This window comes from Muntiacus reevesi, chromosome 4 (genome assembly GCF_963930625.1).
Source record: "Muntiacus reevesi chromosome 4, mMunRee1.1, whole genome shotgun sequence".
NCBI lineage: Eukaryota > Metazoa > Chordata > Mammalia > Artiodactyla > Cervidae > Muntiacus > Muntiacus reevesi.
In genome coordinates this window covers 44,534,988-44,556,171 of record NC_089252.1, presented here as the reverse complement: position 1 = coordinate 44,556,171, position 21,184 = coordinate 44,534,988, and the positions used below count along the sequence as shown (strand labels likewise).

At 40.5% G+C, this 21,184-nt stretch overlaps 1 protein-coding gene across 2 annotated transcripts in view; it reads right to left on the bottom strand.

Annotated features, from left to right (window-relative positions):
* The window catches only part of KATNAL2 (katanin catalytic subunit A1 like 2), a 43,274-nt gene that overhangs the window by 7,142 nt on the left and 14,948 nt on the right, over positions 1–21,184 (bottom strand). For both annotated transcript variants that reach the window (XM_065935171.1, XM_065935172.1), the window contains exons 9-11: positions 20,951–21,069; positions 13,213–13,304; positions 10,983–11,093 (exon numbers count right to left, since the gene is read on the bottom strand). In XM_065935171.1, the coding sequence (XP_065791243.1) occupies positions 10,983–11,093; positions 13,213–13,304; positions 20,951–21,069 (322 nt within the window). The remainder of the gene's footprint in view (positions 1–10,982; positions 11,094–13,212; positions 13,305–20,950; positions 21,070–21,184) is intronic.

The window sequence follows — 21,184 nt, the reverse complement described above, 5'->3', positions numbered from 1 at the left end:
AATGCTTTTGAAGATAAGGTGAAAGATGGAATCTCCACATGGGGTCTCTCATCTCCAGAGACTGTACTTCTCATTCTGAGGATAAGCTCACAAGCATTAGACAAGGGGATCCAGCAGGAGAACCATCAGAGCCATGTCCTACTGATGTTGGGGTTGAGAGCATCACTCATTTATAATAAAGGATAGAAACTACTGCAAATTACTACAATCCCAACAAAGAAAATATATTCCCGTTACTCTTGCCAGAAAATATATGACCAATAATTGAGAAAAGAAATGGGACGCTTCTTTTTCCAACAAGATGATCAGCTAGATATTCAGATATCTTGTGATATAAAGTCCCTTAAAAAGCTTGCTCGGACACATTTTTTGGAATACACAACACCAAAGTGGCACCAAAATTCTCAAGCCCTAAAAATGAAGAGGAAGCCAAAACTCAAGACTGGGCAGGTGAAATTGAAGCTGTGGTTGATTCAGGAGTGTTTACCTCTTAGTTACCAAAAAGGTTTAAAGTCCACATGTGGGATAGCATAGAAGGCCTTGGACCCATTCAAGATGGTAGATGGAAACAAAGTCCATCACATTAAACAAACAAACAAACAAACAAAAACTAGATGGCACATCCTTAATCACAGAGTGGGTTAGAAAAATCTCCTCACTGGAAGTGGAAGGGAATTTGTCTGTCTTGTACTTTGGGGGAGGGGGAATCTTCACTGAAAATCTTCACTACTCACCCTCACAGGCATGGCTGAAGAAACTCTGTGCTGAGAAATCAGCTTACAGTGGTCCACAGTCTGACCTAGTCAGACATAAGTTTTCTGCGGAGGCATGCGTACAAGATTCCCCTCATTAAATGGAAGCTCACCATCCAAAATTATGAAACATAAGGAACCACCAAGAATGAGAGTCTGCAGAAGCAACTGAGAACAGAACTGGACTCCAGTGACACAGACTATAAAATAACTGCATTTAAGATGTACAAAGAGATGAAGTGAAGTGAAGTGAAATCATTCAGTCGTATCTGGCTCTTTGCGATCCCATGGACTGTAGCCTACCATGCTCCTCCATCCATGGGATTTAAGAGGGAGTCAAAAATATGAGTGAGAGGCTTTGCTTCTGGTCAAGATAGAGAAAACCGTCCCTCTCTAGTCCATGCTCTGCAACCCAAATCCTTGCGTATGTTACAGCATTTAAACCTAGGAAGACTCTGGGAAGGAGGGTGAGGGGGCTGAGGGGCACACAGAATGACAGGGCAGTGTTCGAGGGGTTCCCTTCTTGCCTCCCACAGACCTCCCACATGGGGCGCTGGAGAAACCTGCTGACAAACTGCTCACAGGCACAGACAAAAGCCCCAAGAAAATCTCCTCCCTAACAAAGGACTGGAAAAGGCAGGTCCATCAGGACGCACTGCTTCAGCCAGACACCAAAGGGAAAACCGCCCCACCTCGAGTGTCTGTGCTGGGAGCCATGGCGGAAGGAGCTTGGTGCGATGGGCTGGTGCCACATTAAAACCCCCAAGAAGAAACGTGGGAGATAACTCGCTGGTGGGAAGCTGCTGTAGCACGGGAGCTCAGCTCGGAGCTCTGTGACGGCCTAGAGGGGTGGGATGGGGGTGGGATGGGGTGGGGGGGAGGCCCAGGAGGGACGGGATGTGTGCATACTTACAGCTCATTCACGCTGTTGTACAACAGAGGCTAACACAACATCGTAAAGCAATTATCCTCCAATTTAAAAAGTCAAAAATTAATTTAAAAAACAAATTACAGCTCACTCACTCAGTGGGATTCTATACTGAAACAGGTAGAATTTTCAAAGTTGTCCACAATATATTAAGTGAAAGAAAAAAAAAAACAGGCCATAAAACAAAATAACATGTAATGTCTTTGTTTCTGGGGGTGGTGGTGTCTGTGTGTACAATTATAGGGGACTGTTCACTTTCAAGTAGTACCAAAGCATATAAAATATGATTTTTATGATGAACATGTATTCTTTTTGTAAACATTTAAAATTATAAAAATGACTTCCCTCTCAGGGAAAAAAATTACCACAGAAGGACACACCAGCAACAAATGATAACAAATAACCAAAACACTTCCACCATTAGGATGTATACAAAGATGATAATACTTAAATCACAGTGTTGGAATTATGACTGAGTTTTATTCTAGCTTTCAAATTTTCTATAAAATGGTTATGTTAATTTTATATTTTTTAAAATGATGTCTTAGAATTACAGTTCACATGTCACCCTGCACCCTAAGAAGAAAAAGTAATGCCATAGGAGGCCAGGCTGAAATGAATTTATGTCTGAGGAAACCAAACAGACTGAGAAGGTGTGGATGGGGCAAGACCAAGGGTACTCGTAGTAACCTGCTGCCGGGTCAGTCCTGTGTCTGCCCCGCTGCACCCACCAAATCCTGCCCCTCGCGCTTCCTTCCTGGTTGTGTCAGAATCACCCAACAAGTCACATGTGGAGAATCAAAAACCCGACAGGACTGCATGGGCTGGTGAAAATTGTTTGGAGAGAAGCAACTTCAAGCAAAACAATTTGACCACTAGTAGACATGGACATACTATTGTTAAAAAACAAAATTCAAATGAGTAAATTTAAAGATCTGACTTCTCTTGTTCAGTGACTCAGGGATCCACAAGCATCTCACCTAGCAAATAGAAAGGAACGCTGAAGAGCTGCATAAAATGGAAGACTTTCATAAGCAGTAGGAGAAGCCTGGCGGACTGCAATCCATGGAGTCACAAAGAATCAGATACGACTCAGCAACTGAACTGAACTGATTGAGCCTTGATTTAATGACAAGGGCTTAGAATGAGTGACTTCATTTTGGGCCTGTTGTCACTTTTTTAAAAACAAAAGATTTTAAAAGCCTACAAGCAGGATTAAATGCCATCGCAATGAAAGATGCAATTATCGGATCAGAATGAGTTAATGCAAACCACTATTTGCAAAAAGTTTTCAGATAGAACAATGGTCTTATGAGATGCTCTTTAAGGTAAAGGATTCTGGGAACAAATAAATATGGAATGCACTGCTTTCTCATAGCTTTTCTTAGAGAGTCAGAACACACAAGAGCATCTTGAAGGCACTTAAAAGTCCTGCCATGGGGAAATCAGTTGAACTGTGTTTAACTCAGTACTTCTGAGTTAAATTAGATCCCATGAGATCCCATTTTGGGGGATCTGACCCTGTGGGAAACCATTCTTGGGAGAAATGTTCATCTAGAGGGTGTTGACAGTCAAGACATGAGGCTGAAAGGTAGGACCTCAGAGAGTACAGTTTCTCCCTGGAGTCCAGCAGATGCATGGAGTTATTGTGGAAGAGCCCAGGGTTATGTCTGCTGACCTCTTTGATCACATGTGTACACTTCTGTAGAGATCTCATGCCAGACAGGAGAGAGCCCACATGGGAAGAAGTCAGTTTACATCGGTACATTTTTGCACATTCCCAGTGTATAAACCCATCCAAACCTTTCAGATCTTATACTTCCTTCTACATTTTAGGATTAAAAAAAAAAAAAATCTAGAGTGTGGTCATACCAGGTGGGTGATTTTTAAGAGGAAAAGTGAAATGTCGAGCCCTTTCGCAAATACTGGGTTGGCCAAGAAGTTCACTAGGGTTTAACAAAGAAAAGATGAGTTTCAACAAGCTTCACACATACAATTTTTGTACCTTCTTTATTCCAGCTACCATCAAGTTAAATAGACATCCAAAGATGGCATTTACTTTAATAGCCCTGTTCAGTATTTTGTTTCCCTCTGGACTCCCAGGCCTGAGTTTGAGTACTCAATAGTTGAGGCGGGTCAAATTAGCCCTAATTATGTTTGTTAAACACTTCTTCCATGGCTATTACTTTAAGTAATTATATTAAAGATGCAGCATTTGTTATTCCTCTCATTGCTAATTTATACATCAAATAACACAGATGAACTGTTATTTCTTGCTTCTTTCTTGTCCTCTCTGTGATGCTATAGATCAAGGAAGGGGCTCCTTGGAGGAGAAGCACTGACTAAACAAAGATGCTGCACGCCATCTCACTGTGAGAAGGGAGAAAACGATGGCCCTTTGAGACAGAACGGATTTGTCTAAGGAAAGTGATAAGTTAACAAGCAGTAGACGATGGCCTAGCACTCTGGAAGATGTTGTGGATAAGAAACACCACTAACTAACCAGAAAGGATTTCTTTGGGGATTTTATGACTGGGCTTTTACATACTTTGGTGTGATTTAGTTATTCCCCCAAGAAGGGCAGACTGCTTTTACCAGATAAGTTTATTCCCTCATCTAAAGCCAAAATAAAGGTATGTTCCAATATTCTTGATAAAAATATTTGTTGTTGTTCAGTCACTAAGTCATGTCCAACTCTTGGCGATCCAGTGGACTGCAGTATGCCAGGCTTCCCTGTTCTTCACTGTCTCAGGGAATTTGCTCAGATTCATATCCTTAAGTCAGTAATACTAGCCAACCATTTCATCCTCTGCCACTCCCTTCTCCTTTTGCCTTCAATCTTTCCCAGCATCAGGGTTTTTTCCACTGAGTAGGCTCATCGCATCAGGTGCCAAAATATCAGAGCTTCAGCTTCAGCATCAGTTCTTCCAATGAGTATTCAGGGTTGATTTCCTTTAGGATTGACTGGTTTGATTTCCTTGTAGTCCAAGGGACTCTCAAGAGTCTTCTTCAACACCACAGTTTGAAAGCATCAATTCTTTGGCATTCAGCCATCTTTATGGTCCAGTTCTTACATTCGTATGTGACTACTGGAAAAACCATAACTTTGACTAGACAGACCTTTGCTGGCAAAGTGATGTCTCTGCTTTTTAATATGCTGTCTAGCTTTGTCATAGCTTTCCTTCTAAGGAGCAAGTGTCTTTTAATTTTATGGCTGCAGTCACCATCCACAGTGATTTTGGAGTCCTCTGTCACTGTTTCCACTTTTTCCACATCTATTTTCCATGAAATGATGGGTCCAGATGTCATGATTTTAGTTTTTCAAATGTTGAGTTTCAAGCCAGCTTCTTCATTCTTCTCTTTCACCTTCATCAAGAGTCTGCTTAGTTTCTCTTCGCTTTCTGCCATTAGACTGGTATCACCTGCATACATGAGTTTGTTGATATTTCTCCCAGCAATCTTGATTCCAGTTTGTGTTTCATCCAGCCCAGCATCTGACATGATGTATTCTGCATATACGTTAAATAAGCAGGGTGACAATATACAGCCTTGACACATTCCTTTTCCAATTTTGAACCAGTTTGCTGTTCCACATCCTGTTCTAACTGTTGTCTCTTGACCCACATACAAGTTTCTCAGGGGACAGGTAAAGTGGTCAGATAAAAATCCTATTTCCTAATTTAAGAACTTGGGCAATATGTAACAAAGGACTTTTAAAAAAATCTATACCCTTTGATACAGCAATCCTACTTCAAGAAATCTCTCCTCAAGAAATAACTAGATTTTGGTCAAAGATTTTTATTCAAGGAAGTTCATTTCAGTGTTTTTTATAATAGAGAAAGTTGGGAGCATCATTTATGTTCAACAGGAAAGGAATGATCAACTAAATTATAGTATATTCACATGTGGGAATTTTGGGCAGTCATCACAAAATCCAATTTCCAAGGATTATTTAAAGACATTGGAAATGTTCTTACTATAATGTTAAGTAATGAAAGCAGGACACTGGTGGGAATACAAAATGCACCATCTCTATGGAGGGAAGTTTGGCAATCTCGACTATAATTTAATGCACATTAACCCTTAGACCCAGCAATTCTACTTCCAGGAACCTTCCCCAAAAAAACACTGAAAAACCGACCAAGTGATATAGGGGCCTACCATTCCTCGCTGCAACATTATTTATAATAGCAAAGAGTAGGAATAGCCATCAGTAGGTGAGTGGGATAAATTATCATATGAACAAGATGGAACACATGCAGCTACAATGGGAAGAAGAACTTCTGTACTTATTTGGAAAGATCGCCAACATTTTGTTATGGAAAAAATCAAAATACAGGACAATTTCTATAACATGCCACCTTTCATGTAAGTAAACCAAATTCAGTTATTTTACAGTTTTCTTAATTTAAAAAAAAAAACTCAAGAGCTTATTTGCGGAGGACGTGACAGTTTGTCTTAATGCAATTAATGTCTGTCATCCCTTCCATTAATCCAGTGAGTCTCAACTAGAGATGACTTTGCTCCCCAGGGAACACCTGGCAAATTCTATGGACGTATTTTGGTTGTCACAACTGGGGGTGACGCTCCTAGCGTCTGGTGGGGAGAGACCAAGGATGCTGCTCAGCACGGCAAACTGCATATGAGGCCCCAGAGCAGGGTTGTCTGGCCCCAAATGGCAAGGGCGCTGAAGATGAGAAATCTCAAATTAGCTCTTCATCTTAGTTATGTCAGTCCATACCATTTTCTTCATAAAAATATTACCGTTATGATAGTACTGGTAATATTACTGAAAATTCTGTTATAGACACAAATATTAAATATATCTACATATTAGGATAAAGTGAATAGTAATTATACCGTTGTTAAGAACTAAAATTTTCACAGAGAAAAGACACAAATATAGAATCAACTAATTTGACTAAAAACCTTGTAATCTTAAATTTGAATGGGAAATACTAGTACGAACTCATTATTTGCCCCCTTTGACACTAGGTATGTATTTCCTAGCTCTACCCAATCAAAAGGCTACGAATCAATGATAATCCAGGAGCAGGGAACACCCTTAACTGTGGGACTATGATCTTTAAACAGTACTTTTCAGTGAAGGGAACCAGGGCTCTGTGAATCAATTATTGATTCCAAGTCTGTAGCAGAATATTAAAATTGAGCCTGGGTCATCTTGTGCAAATGACAAAGAAAGTTGGCTTTGCCATATCTAATAGCAGGGAAGACTGAATAACAGAATCCAGAAATTGGGGTTCTATTATTATGTTAGAAGGATGAAGTAAATATTGGGAGGTAGTTATCAATCTCTGCCACAGTGGTATTGGACTGACAAATTACCCTTGGATTTGCACTGTCCAATACAGTAGCTACCAACCACATGTGGCTATTGGGCACTTGAAATGTGGCTAGTCCAAACTGGAACAGGCCGTAAATGTAAAGTGTACACAGGATTTCAAGGATTTAGCAAAAAAAAAAAAAAAAAAAAGGAATGTAAAATATCATAATAATTTTATATTGATTATATATGGAAATAAAAATATTTTAGATATACTGGGTTAAATAAAACATGTTAACAAAATTATATTTTATCTGTTTCTTTTGCTATTTTTTAATGTGGCTACTAGACATTTTTTAAGTCTGTATGCCTCACACTATATTTCTATTAGACTGCCAAAAAAAACGGTCCCAGTGTCTTCTGAAAGACTTGGGGCTTAGGAAATGGGATAGCCATGGGAAGTTTAGCAAGGGCATGAAGAGATAGAGAGGAACAAAAAAATTAAGAGATGGAAGGAGGCAGGGAAGGCAGACTAGTGGCCAAAGAATGGAGAAAATATCTACAAATCACATATCTGATACATGACAAAACAAATCTTAAAACTCAATAACTTAAAAATGGACAGAGGATTTGAAAATACACCTCACCAAAGAAGACATGCAATTAGCCAATGAGTACATGAAAAGATGCTCAATATAAACGTCCTCAGTCACCACGGAAAAGCGAAGCAGAGAGAGGAGACAGCACTTCTCATCACTAGGATAACTACCATCAAAATGACAAGCAATAACGTGTTGATGAGAATGTGGTGAAACTGGAAGCTTAGTGCATGACTAGTAGGAGTGTAAAATGGTGCAGCCACTCTTGAAAACAGATTGGTCATTCCTCAATTAAACACGCGTGTGTGTAGTTAGTCACTCAGTCGTGTCAGTCTCTTAGTGACCCCATGGACTGTAGCCCATCAGGCTCCTCTGTCCTTGGGATTCTTCGGGCAAGAATACTGGAGTGGGTTGCCATGCCCTCCTCCAGGGGATCTTCTCAACCCTGGGATCGAACCCAGATCTCCTGCACTGCAAGCGGTTTCTTTACCAGCTGAGCTAACCGGGAAGCCCAATTAAACATAGAGTTACCATAATAATTCCACTCATATTAGTAGGTATAAAAACAGGCAAATCTATAGAAACAGAAAATAGCTTAGGTGGTTGCTTAGTGCTGGGAGTGGGAGATGGGGATGATTGCTAATGGGTATAGGGTTTCTTTTGGGGTAAAGAAAAATGTTCTAAAATTGATTGCAGTGATGGTTGTACAACCATATAAATATAAATATAGCTAAAACCATTGAGTTGTATACATTAAATGGGTAAAGTATATGGTATGTGAGTTATATATCAATAAAACTTAAAAAAAACAAGTGATGCTATACCAAACAAGGCATGAGATCATAGAGCGAGAGACAGGGAGACAGGACTCATCAGTTACCTGGAGGTTGCCAGGGCACAACACATGATTCTAAATATTAAAGAGAAAGAATTCCACTTTGTTAGGATGAACGACATTTCAGGGTAATCAGATAACCCTATTGGATGGGGGAAAGTTCTATCATAGAGAATAATTCCAGCTATCAATCAGAAGGCATGACATAATCACACTTCTAGTGAAATAGCGATTCAGGCAAAGAAATCAATGGATGCTTCAGCCATTGATGGGAACTACACAGGAGAGGAACCTGGCTGACACTCCTGAACCCATGGATCAACCTTGGTATAACCAAAGGTGAGACAACAGGGCATTATACACGTCTGCATATGTTGCAATGTGATATTCATTATCTATGGAGTATGTTCACCCCAAAATTCCACTGGTCCTGAATCAAATCTAATCAGTCTAACCTTTGGTCTAGAGTAATTTTAAGGGTAAGAAGAACTAGCTAAAGAGAACTAGCTAAACAGTATGAGGATACAATGAGCCACATCCAGAAAGTTTAGGCTCTGCAGGACAACCTCTCTAGCAATCAAGTCAATAGCAAGTGGGGAAGGGGTGGGGGAAGAAAGAGTCTGTTCTAGATTAAAAGATACTTAAGAGAACAGCCAATTACAAAATGCAAATTTTGTTTGGTTACCAGTTCAGTAAACCAACTGTACAAAGATATTTTTGGAATAGTACGGGAAATCTGAATATAAACTGGGTATTAGATGATATTGAGCAATTATTGTTAATTTTGTTGGGGTTGATAATGACATTGTATTAATGTAAGAAAATGTCCTTATTTTTTTAAGATGTATGCTGAAGTATACATATGTGAGCAATAACATGAGAATCTGGGATATAGTTTAAGATATTGCAGCAAAACAAGAGAGGAGGTAGGAATAGATTAAAATCAATTGGGCCAGATGCTAGTTATTGAAACTGAAAATGGTGAGTTCTTTGTACACTCATCTTTAGTGTTTTGTCAAGAATTTTTCACATAAAAGGTTTTTTAAACCCAGCAACGTTCAAGAATGGGTAGGACAGTCCCCAGGTATTCTATAGGGTTGCAATCTGTGATGTCAAGGAATTCAAGCTTAAAAACATATGTATTTGCCATGTGACATGATGGACTTTCACCTTTTTTTTCATGATGAGAGGTAATTCTTTCAGAAAAGCCCTTCTGAGCTTCTTTATTTGTGATTGCTTGCCAGCTTTTTGTTTTTCCTCTCTGAACCATTCTGTCTGAGCTTACCGAAGACCGATTGCCCAAGGGAGACTGTGGCAGCATCGTAAGCTCCCAGAGAAGCCCTAGGCTTCGCCGGCAGGGAAGGCGCTCCACTGCTCCCCGGCAGGCACAGACCTTTCCAGAGGCGTGCACCAAGCTGTCCAGTTTTCACCCTCCCTCCTCAGCGGGCTCCCACAGTCCCTCCGGGACGTAAGTAAAGGCATTATGATCAACCCTGTTTCAAACAGGTGAAGGAATGGAGATTCTCTCTCTAAAGGATTCTCCATGCCTAAATGACGGCTCTCTGATTTCAACTTCAACATTGTGCACAAAAACCTTTCTCCTCACAATGTAAAATGCTGATCACCTTAGCACATCAGAAAAGTCTTATAAATTTGAGAAGTGGCGAAGTTGGGTTGAAATTATTAACATAGTTAAAATAACAGACTCCACATGAACGTCATTATCTTTCTCCAGTGACTTCTTCTTTGGGAGCCTAGATGATCAGCGTGCACAAACAGAAGCATTTCATCTTTGAATGTAGAAACAGAAATGGAGGAGGTGGGGGAAGGGGGAGGGTGTTGCAAGTTCAAGCTCTGTTGCAAACTGGCTGTTGACTTTGGGTGGATTGACCTCCCTTGACCTTGGCCTCCTCTGCAAATGGCAAGAGCAGCCTTTCCTTACCCGCCTGGAGTCTCACCTGTAGCTCAAAAGAAACAATGCGAACATATTCTTGGGAACTATAAAGGGATTATAATTTTTTTTAAATACTCTCTCCAAGTCGAAATTATTTTTCTCTAGTCAACATCTCTTATTTCCCAATTCTACTTCTAGAATTGTTCTTGTTTCACTCTGGGATACAGCTTGAATCACAGACTCTCTGAGTAGATTATACTTTCAATTAGAGATTATTTAGCTTCCTATTTACTGCACAATATTAAAGATTTGCCTCCTAACTCAAAAAAAGTTTAAACTTAACACTGTTAAAATCCATACATATTATTTCTGGAATATTCTTGAGTCCTGGAGACTTTAGTATTTTATGGCTCTCAGTCAAAGCCCTGTTTAAACACAGTAAATAATTTGCCTCAGAATGTCCATTTTAAATAGTCAGTGGTAGCCCTGACCTATGTTCCTTCGGTTCAGGCAAACTCTTCCACAATCCAAGTAGCAAGGATTGAGGACTTGGTCCAGGAAATCCTTCAACTTAACCTTGCAGGGCTGGAACCAAACAAGGAGACTTTGCCTAAAGTAATCAATACGAAATCTGGATCAGCACAGTGGCTCCTGAAAATGCATTCAGAATGCACTCTCTGGATCTCTTACCATGGCAGGTTGGAGGCTGCTAAGACAAACACGAGATCCTCGGAACGAGCCAGCCCGTCCATCTGCACCAGAAGCTCCGTCTTCATCCTCAGGCTGCCTTCATGCTCTCCCCTAGAGAAAGACGAGGAGGTGAGACGCTCCCAAGAGGCAGTCTTTGCTTCCAAGACCACAGTGACCCTCACAGTAAGGACACGGTGACTGCAGACCGAGTTCGCCTCGGACAAGTAACCCCTGCCCTGCCATGTTCTCAGGAGATGTTCACCCCAAGGTTGGAGGAAATGAGCAATTGGAACTCTTTTCAAACAGTACCAGAAAGGAAGTAAATGAATATAATGATACCGAAAAGAAAACCAAAGGTTGGCAATGAATCGGAAAATAACAGAGGGGGAGAGCGTGGCACTAGTAGATTTTAAAAGGCCGCCCGGCTGTACCAATCTGCAGTATCAATTACCCTTAAAAAAAAAAAAAAGCTTCATTGAGAATAATCACTTTCATTTATACAGCAGGTATGAGAATATTTTACACACATTATTTTTTAGTGTAATCTATGGTTATAAACTGTTCAAGAAGAGAGATGAGCTACAACAAAATCTATTTCCTTCTCTTCTAATGAGAGACGAGAGAATGACTGGGAAACTAGGCTTTCCACGCACAGCATGGAAAACGGATTAGAGGTCGTTTTCTGTGCAAATTCACCCTCCAGTTTCCCCACTGCCTGAGGCCGTCCTCACGACACCAGAGGACCTGCACAGTCGAAACCAGCTCTCAGCCCTGAGCGCCTCCAGCAAGCTCTCATGTAGATCAAGTTAAAGGACAATAAAAGGCCTTTCTTGCACAACACAACACTCAGGGCCTCATCTCTGCACGTACAGGCTGGCAGCCCAAATTAGGCTTCTGGGATTTTTTTTAGAAACTGTGCCCCTTTCTACCTCAGAGAAAAGCCAGTCTCACACTAGAGTTATATATTTATCTAGTATTAACACATAATTACTACTCTTTTAACATAAGATGACCCCCAACAGAGCACCTGCCCTTGTTCCCTGATCCTTTGAAGCCTCCAGTTTTAGTGTTTAACTTCCAGAGGAGGAAACGGACATGCTCAAGGCTATCAGAGGAAGAGTTTCCAAATCAGCTCAGTCACAGCTGTGGGGAACCCTGGGGATGGAGGCGGACAGACTGCATGTAAGGATGAGAGCAGTAAGGCAGGCTGCGTGCATGGGGCTTTGCAGAGGGAGTAACACTCGGGCACTCCGGTGGGTTCCCCGCTAGGCCCCGCTGCAGCTGCCTCTCCCATCAGGCCCCCTTTGGAGGGACAGAGCACCCAGTCCAGGGCTGACTAGCACCCATTAAGCCATAGAAACAGTTGCATTTCAATCAACGACATGAATCCCGAGCATCCTGGGTACATCTTGATGGCTGTTTCTCTCTGCTGGGGAAATGGTTCTTCATAAGCAAAATTTCATAAATTAAATTCTAGTTATACTTCCAACAAGATAATTATTTGCTTTTTATTACTATCAATTTTGTCTTGATGACAGACAGGAGGCCATCAATAAATGCAGCTGTGCTGAGATTTCCCTGAGACCTGTTTTTTCAAGCGAGGGATACCAAGTTTAGTAAAATGTTTCAAAGAAAAGCAACTCTTAAAACACACACAGACACACACAGACACACAGAGGGAGAGCCTCATTATAGTCTGAGATGTGGGCTTTCTGGCTGGGGCCATTAGTGGACACTTAATCTTTAGAGATAATGTGTGTGACATGTTCACAATCGGTCAGGCTGAGCCGCAGTCTGTGTCACGGAGAAGCGGTGACTTCCCCGGCCTCACACACCTTGTCAAGGGCCTCCTCTCGAGACTCGGCCCTGGGCAGGCCCGCTCCCCACAGGCAGCCCCTCCGGCTCCAGCAGAGGCGCTTACAGGCAGCTATTTTGAGCTAGCAGGACGGTTATGGCAGCCTGGGATCAGAGGCTGGGTGATCTTTGGGCCTGAAAACCACTCTGTGGGGAAGGGGGGAAGGGAGGAGGACATTTCCTCCGGTTATAAAAACTACTTAAATCAGCTATTCAGTTAACAGGATCTAATTTAAAGACCTTTCCATGTGTCTGCAGAAAATTTGTGGGCTTATTAATAGGCTCATTCTGCTGGTAAATGTCGATGGGCTTCCGACCATCAAACACACTTACAGGAGGGGAAAAGTGAGGACCAAAAAAAACCCCTGTCTGTTACCCAGGAGCCGTGCCTCTTTGGCTCATCACTGACTCCAGCTCGTCCAGGAAGATGGTGGAGGGGGCGTGATAGCGGGCAAGTTCAAATAACACCTGGGTGGGAGAAAACCAACATGTTCAAATCCATACACTTAAAGTTCTCAGATGCCCCCCAGAGATTAAAAGATTAGGATGGCTGTAATATGAAGCATCTATGCTGCACTTTATCTCCCAAAAACTTTATAATCATTAGTTATTTTTCCCTAGCACTACCCCATGGGGTTGGATGGTTCAATTATTTCCATCTATCACCTGATAAAATGAGAGCCAGAGAGAATAAGTGGTGAGCTCAAGGTTACTATTCATAAGTGGGAGAGCCTAAGATAAAACTCAGTTCCTGAACTTCCAGTTGGTTAGTTAACCCTTGAGACCCCCTGCCAATGACATGTTCTGTATGGACACAAAAGCTGTAGAAGATGCAAAATCATTTAACAATTTTTTTCACTTAACACTTAGGGACAATAAGAAGGTTATTCTCAGAAGAAAGAACTGCAGAAAAAGAATAGAGTTCCAGTTGTGAGTAACAAGGCTGAGGAATTCTGCCCTTTTCTGCTCCCCAAATTACTCCCCAGGACCCCCAATGCTGCTGTTTGGTAGGCTCAGGTACTTCGAGGCAATTCCCAATTGAGTAAAATGTTCCATTGCAGAGTAAAATATTATAGACTGAACAGGAACAGGAAAGCAACCAGCAAAAGAACAGACATATAAAAACAAACTCAAGAGCTCTAGAGGGAGATGTGGTGGTGATGAAAAGAGTATAAGAAACTATACCTTTTTTAAAAAAAAAACCCTGAAACTGATTGCTTGAGCACCATATACAGTTTTTCCCTGGTTGCTCAGAGAAAGCATTAGAGATTTAGAAAAGAATAGATGTTCTTAAATAGGCATAGGGGATTTATTCTCCATGTCACTTAGCACTAGCAAAGCATCACAGAGTAAAGAAGAGGGGAAGGGCTCAGAAAAGGCCAGACTGTGGTTTTCATAGTAGCAGCCAGTCATCCTTCACAGGCCTCGCTGTCACTGGATGGCAACAGCCTCCCCCTCACCCCTGCCGTGCGTGTGGTCCCTGCATGTTCACGTGTGTGCGTGCCAAGCGCTTCAGTCGTGTCCAACTCTTTGCAACCCTAGGGACCATAGCCTGCCGGGCTCCTCTGTCCATGGGATTCTCCGGGAAAGAATACTGGAGTGGGCTGCCGTGCCCTTCTCCAGGGGATCTTCCCAACCCAGGGATCGAACCCACGTCTCTTATGTCTCCTTCACAGGCAGGTGTGTTCTTTACCACTAGCGCCCCTTCCATGTTCATATGCAAGTGTTTTCCTTTCACAGAATCCTATTTTATGTGGCCAGGACAACTGGCTCAGCCCAAGGAGCTTACGAGAACAGTGTCAATGCTGGGACACTCATCAGGAATGCTCTTTAAGACACAGACCACCTCAAGAGAAGCAGGAAATCTCTCTTCCTGTCACAAACAGAAAAGTTCAAATAGACCTGATGATAAGGATTAGTAAAAATGGCACACTCAGACTCTTTCGGAACCATACACATTTTAAGGACTCCCCAAATTGCAGAGAGGCCAACAGGCTCAATAAGACCAAACATCCCGGTGGAAGGAGAACCACATCTGAAGTCCATGTCTCCACATGGACCACTGCTCTCCCACGGCCAGAGAACATACGGAATCCTGGGTAAGCACTCGGGAAGCATTCATCTAAAATTTTCAGAAGTACTTGGAGGAAGTTAAATCATGTATTTGCGGGGGTGGGGGGGGCGGCGGTGGCGGTGAAATGTTGAAAGATGCAAGCACCAACAGGTGTGTGCATTTGCTAAAGAGACCACTCAACTACTCAATAGCATCAACTCCTAAGAGGCATGAACATTAGGAGGGGAGGGAGAAACAAAAGGGTTCCCTATAAATAACTCCTTAATTGGAGTAGAAAGAGAAGCAAATGGTAGGAAAGCATCTCTGCTTTAGGTGAAGGTCTTGAAGGGCTTTCTTTATCTGAAAGCTTCACAATAAGAATCTTGAGAGCATGACCAAGATTTTCCAGGTGTGGCTCTTTCCAGAAGCTCAGAAAATAGAGTAATTTCAGAAAGCATAGAAGACAGGTTCCTTCCAGGTTGCGTGATTGTGTGCGCACCGAGTTGTTTGGTCATGTCTGACTCTGTGACCCTATGGCCTATAGCCCGCCAGGCTCCTCTGTCCAAGAAATTTTCCAGGCAAGAATACTGCAGCGTGTAGCCATTTCCTTCTCCATGATTTTCTCCACCCAGGGATCAAACCAGGGTCTCTTGCATCTCCTGCACTATAAGCTGACTCTGTTTTCCTTTTGAATTATTTTTAATATCCAAAATAAAAATGTATGTCACAGAAAGAAATATGACTATCTTATAAACTTATAAAAAGATGTTCAAATTCATTCATTCAGAAAGAAATGCAAATCCGAGCACTGAAATATGACTTTCACTATCAGAGTGGCAAAGATTTTCAAATTTGGGCGCTACCTGGCATTGTCTGGGGAAACACACACACACATTGATGGGCGTGTAAGCTGGTGCAACCCTGCTGGCAGGGAAATTGTCAATCAGTAGCTTTCCTTCCTTCTGATCCAGTGACTCTACCTCAAAGAAACTGTCCTATACTACACTATGTGCAGACAGGCGCGTAGAAAGCTTTCTTCATAATAGCAAGAGACTGGAAACAACCTAAATGTCCATTATGAAAAGACTGGTTAAACACGTTTTGTGTTTAATCATGCAATGAAATGGTATGAAGACATATGAAAACCATGTTAGGTCTGTCTGTAAAACTGCAGAACAATATCCAAGTTACATTGTTAAGTGTGAAAAAAAATCACAAGGTACAGAAGAGTATGTGTACTATGTTCCTACTTGTGTTTTAAAAGGAAGGGAAAATAGAGAGATGGTTGTTGAGGTTAATGTAAATATAAATAAATGCTCTGGAAAGCTGAACCACTAGCAACTGTTATGGTTTCCTCTGGAAAGATAGCTCGGGGTCTTTTTTGCTATTAATATTGTTTTAAAGACAACTTTTAAAATATTTGGTAAAGGAAAGGGGAGAAACTGGGGGGTGGAATTGTTTCCTCATTCTCAGAAGTCATCCTGAAGCAGAGGAAAATTGGAGTTAAATAAAAGGTTCCCACAGAATGGAGTGTTCAAGTTAAAGGACTTTTCTGGCTGTTCAACATTGAACAAGAAAATCCATATTCATAAACATCTGAATTTTTTCTTCTGCTTAGGTGAGTTCTGGCCAAGGAATCTGATGGAATCTTTCTCTGAGCACCTTACAGTGTTTTTTGCCCACTGGTTCGAAGCTGATTCTGAGGGTACCTTGTAAGTTTTGCTGTTCCTCAGCCCAGAGAAATGCAATGTTGAAGTCCTCAGGCTGATAAGAATTCTAGTTAGTTGGATTTAAGCTAATTGAAATCTAGCTAACTAGAATAAAATGAAACCCATAAATTTAGGAGCATTAAACTTAAATCCCATCTGGCACTGAGTTAGACTCAAGATGAAGAACAATGAAACAGAAGATGTCAACATAGATTTCCATAAATTACAATCTGATAGGGGTGACAAAAATTTATAAAAATACCCACTTTTGAAGTAACTTGAAGACAATCACAAAGCAATAAATATGTTATTTTAGGTATTTTAGGTAAATCAATCTTTTAAAAATATTTTATGATCACTTTCAAATAAGCCATAATATTTTGAAGATGAGCCTCTCCAAGGAAATGTAACTTAAGTATAATATTGTAAAGAAATTTCTTTTCAGAAAATATATTTACATTCACTTTGTATTGATTACTTACCAGTCACCTAACAGAGTGCAACAGTTCAACAGGATTTCTGAGCAGGACCCACCTTACGTTGAGGCATAAGTCAAAACAAGTATTTTCTTAAGGTGACTGGAAGGTATAATAAAATTTTATAATATAAAATATACAACATACTACGGTAAATGGGGTTGATTCCTTAATTTCTCTTTCTGATTTGTCATTGTTAGTATATAGGAATGCAAGTGATTTCTGTATATTGATTCTGTATCCTGTAACTTTACTAAATTCACTGATTACTTCTAATAATTTTCTGATAGTATTTTTAGGGTTTTTATGTATAGTATCATGTCATCGGCAAACAGTAAGAGTTTTACTTCTTCCTTTCAACTCTGGATTCCTTTTATTTCTTTCTCTTCTCTGATTGCTATAACTGGACTTCCAAAGCTATGTTGAATAATAGTGGTGAGAGTGGACATCCTGACCTCAGTTACTCACCATTGAGAATGTTTGCTGTGCATTTATTGTATATGGCCTTTATTATGTTAAGGTAGGGTCCTTTTATGCACATTTTTATGTTAAGCTAGGGTCCTTTTATGCACATTTTTTCAAGAGTTTTTACCATAAATGGGTGCTGAATTTTGTCAAAAGCTTTTTCTGCATCTATGTGAGATTATCATGTGGTTTTTATTTTCCAGTTTGTTAATATGGTATATCACATTAATTGATTTGTGTATATTGAAGAATCCTTGCATCCCTGGGATAAACCCAACTTGATCATGGTGTATGATCTTTTTAATGTGTTGTTGAATTCTGCTTGCTAGAATTTTGCTGAAGACTTTTGCATCTGTATTCATCAGTGATACTGGCCTGTAACCTTCTTTTTTCCTGATATCTTTGTCTGGTTTTGGTATCAGTGTGATGGTGGCCTCATAGAATGAGTTTAGAAGTGTCCTTCCTCTGCAATTTTTGGGAAGACTTTCAGAAGGACAGGCATTAGCTCTTCTCTAAATGTTTGACAGAATTCCCCTGTGAAGCCACCTGGCCCTGGGTTTTTGTTTTTTGGGAGATTTCGAGCACGGTTTCGATTTCAGTGTTTGTAATCAGCTTGTTCACCCTTTCTATTTCATCCTGGTTCAGTCTTGGGAGCTTGAACTTTTCTAAGAATCTGTCCATTTCCTCTAGGTTGGCCATTTTATTAGTATATAGTTGCTCATAATATTCTCTTACGATCCTTTGTATTTCTGTGTTGTCTGTTGTAACCTCTTCTTTTTCATTTCTAATTTTGCTCGTCTGACTTTTCTCCACTTTTTTCTTGATGAATCTGGCTAATGGTTTGTCAATTTTATTTATCTTCTCAAAGAACCAGCTTTTAGTTTTATTAATCTCTAATACTGTTTCTTTCCCTCTCTCTTTTTTTTTCCATTTATTTCTGCTGTAATCTTTATGATTTCTTTCCTTCTTCTGACTTTGGGATTTTTTTGTTCTTCTTTTTCCAGCTGCTTTAGATGTAGAGTTAGATTATCTATTCAATGTTTTTCTTGAGGTAGGATTGTACTGCTATAAACTTCCCTCTTAGAATTGCTTTTTCTGCATCCCATTGGTTTTGGGTCATCATGTTTTTGTTGTCATAAAAGAGGCAAGAATATACAACGGGAAAAAGATAGTCTCTTCAATAAATGGTGCTGGAGGAACTGGACAACTATGTGCAAAAGAACTAAATTAAAATACTTCCTAACACCATACACAAGGATAAACTTGAAATATATTAAAGATCTAAATGTAAGACCAGAAACTATAAAACTCTTAGATGAAAACATAAGCAGAACACTGTATGACATAAATAATAGCAAGATCATTTATGACCCACCTCCTAGAATGGAAATAAAAACAAAAATAAATAAATAAATGGGACATAATTAAACTTAAAAGTTTTTACACAGCAAAAGAAACTATAAATAAGGTCAAAAGACAAACCTCAGGATGGAAGAAAATAATAGCAAATGAAACAACTGACAGAGAATTCATTTCCAAAATATACAAGCAACTTATACAACTCAATACCAGAAAAACAAACAACTCAGTCAAAAAGTGGGCAAAAGACCTAAACAGATATTTCTCCAAAGAAGACATACAGATGGCTAATAAACATGTAAAGAGATGCTCAGCATCACTCATTATTAGAGAAATGCAAATCAGAACTACAATGAGATATCACTTCATCCCAGACAGAATGGCCATAATCAAAAAATTCACAAACAACAAGTGCTGGAGAGGGTGTGGAGAAAAGGGAACCCTCCCTCACTGCTGTTGAGAATGTAAATTGATACAGCCACTATGGAAGACAGTACGGAGATTCCTTTAAAAACTAGGAATAAAGTCACCATATGACCCAGCAATACCACTTCCAGGCACTACCCTGAGGAAACCAAAACTGAAAAAGACACATGTAACCCAATGTTAATTGCAGCACTACTTACAATAGTCAAGACTTGGAAGCAACCTAGACATCTACTGACAGATGAATGGATAAAGAAGCTGTGCTACATATATACAGTGGAATATTACTCAGCCATAAAAAGGAACACATTTGAGTCAGTTCTAATGAGGCGGATGAACCTAGTTTTTATTATACAGAGTGACGTAAGTCAGAAAGAGAAAAAGAAATATCATATATTAATGCATATATATGTCATCTAGAAGGATGGGACTGATAAATCTGTTCATAGAACAGCAATGCAGACACAGACATAGAGAAAAAACTTATGGACAAGGGTGAGGGAGAAGAGGGTGATATAAATGGAGAGAGTAGCATGGATGCATATACACTAACATATGTAAATAGATAGCCAATGGGAATTTACTGTAGGACTCAGGGAACTCAAACTGGGGCTCTGGAATAACCTAGAGGGGTGGGAATGGGTGAGAGGTGGGATGGAGATTCAAGAGGGAGGGGACATATGTACACCTATTTACTTCCCTGATAGCTCAGTTGGTAAAGAATCTGCCTGCAATGCAGGAGACCCCGGTTCGATGCCTAGGTCTGGAAGATGCACTGGTGAAGGGATCGGTTACCCACTCTAGTACTTTTGGGCTTCCCGTGTGGCTCAGCTGTAAAGAGTCTGCCTGCGATGTGGGAGACCTGGGTTTGATCCCTGGGTTGGGAAGATCCCATGGAGAAGGGAAAGGCTACCCACTCCAGTATTCTGGCCTGGAGAATTCCATGGACAGAGAAGCCTGGTGGGCTACAGTCCACGGGCTTTCACTTTCATGGTTAATTCATGTAGATGTATGACAGAAATCAAACCAATATTGTAAACCAATCATCAACCAATTAAAAATAAATAAATATTTTAAAAAATATATACCATGTACTCTTAGCAATGATATATTATAAAGATAAAAACAATCTCCTAAGGGAATAAAAAAAAAAGTCCCTACAGCCTGTGGCACTGTGGAGGAAAGCTGCTTGGAGCATCTGAAAGAGTAAGTTTTAAGTTTCTTGATTCTTCCTTAGAGTATCTGGTATAAGGACAAGCATACCGCAGTAGCCACTCAGTAAATCTTAACTGAATATACTGAACATGCTTAATAATAAATGTGTCTTGAATAAAAGAAAAATAGACCACTACAGAGGCAATTTTTTCACGGTTCTATTCCTAAGTCACATGAATTGAAAAGGGGCTGTTGGCCAAATTCCCAAAAGAAGGGAGATCGTGTTTGCTGATGGAGGCACCACTAGCAGCTACATAGTAGTCAATCCACCTCCCAGGCTTTTGGTCATTAAGATCCAGGATAAATTTGAACATTTAAATCACTTAAGAACAAATAAGACCGCTGTTATCAATTTGTACCACTGTCTTCTGCCAGAATTCGTTCTAAAGAAACAAAATCAAGAAACCCTACCCGAACAAGCTTTTCTGAATCCCCTCTCCATTTGCTGACAATGGTAGACGCAGAAATATTAAAGAAGGTGGTTTTGCATTCTGTAGCCACAGCTTTGGCCAGTAAAGTCTTTCCTGTACCTGGAGACACACGGGGGTAAAACATGAGCGACCCTCAAACTGCATCCCTCTGCTGACAGACAGAGGACAGTCATACAAGCAACACAGCCCCAGTCCCGAAGGGAAGACAGATGGG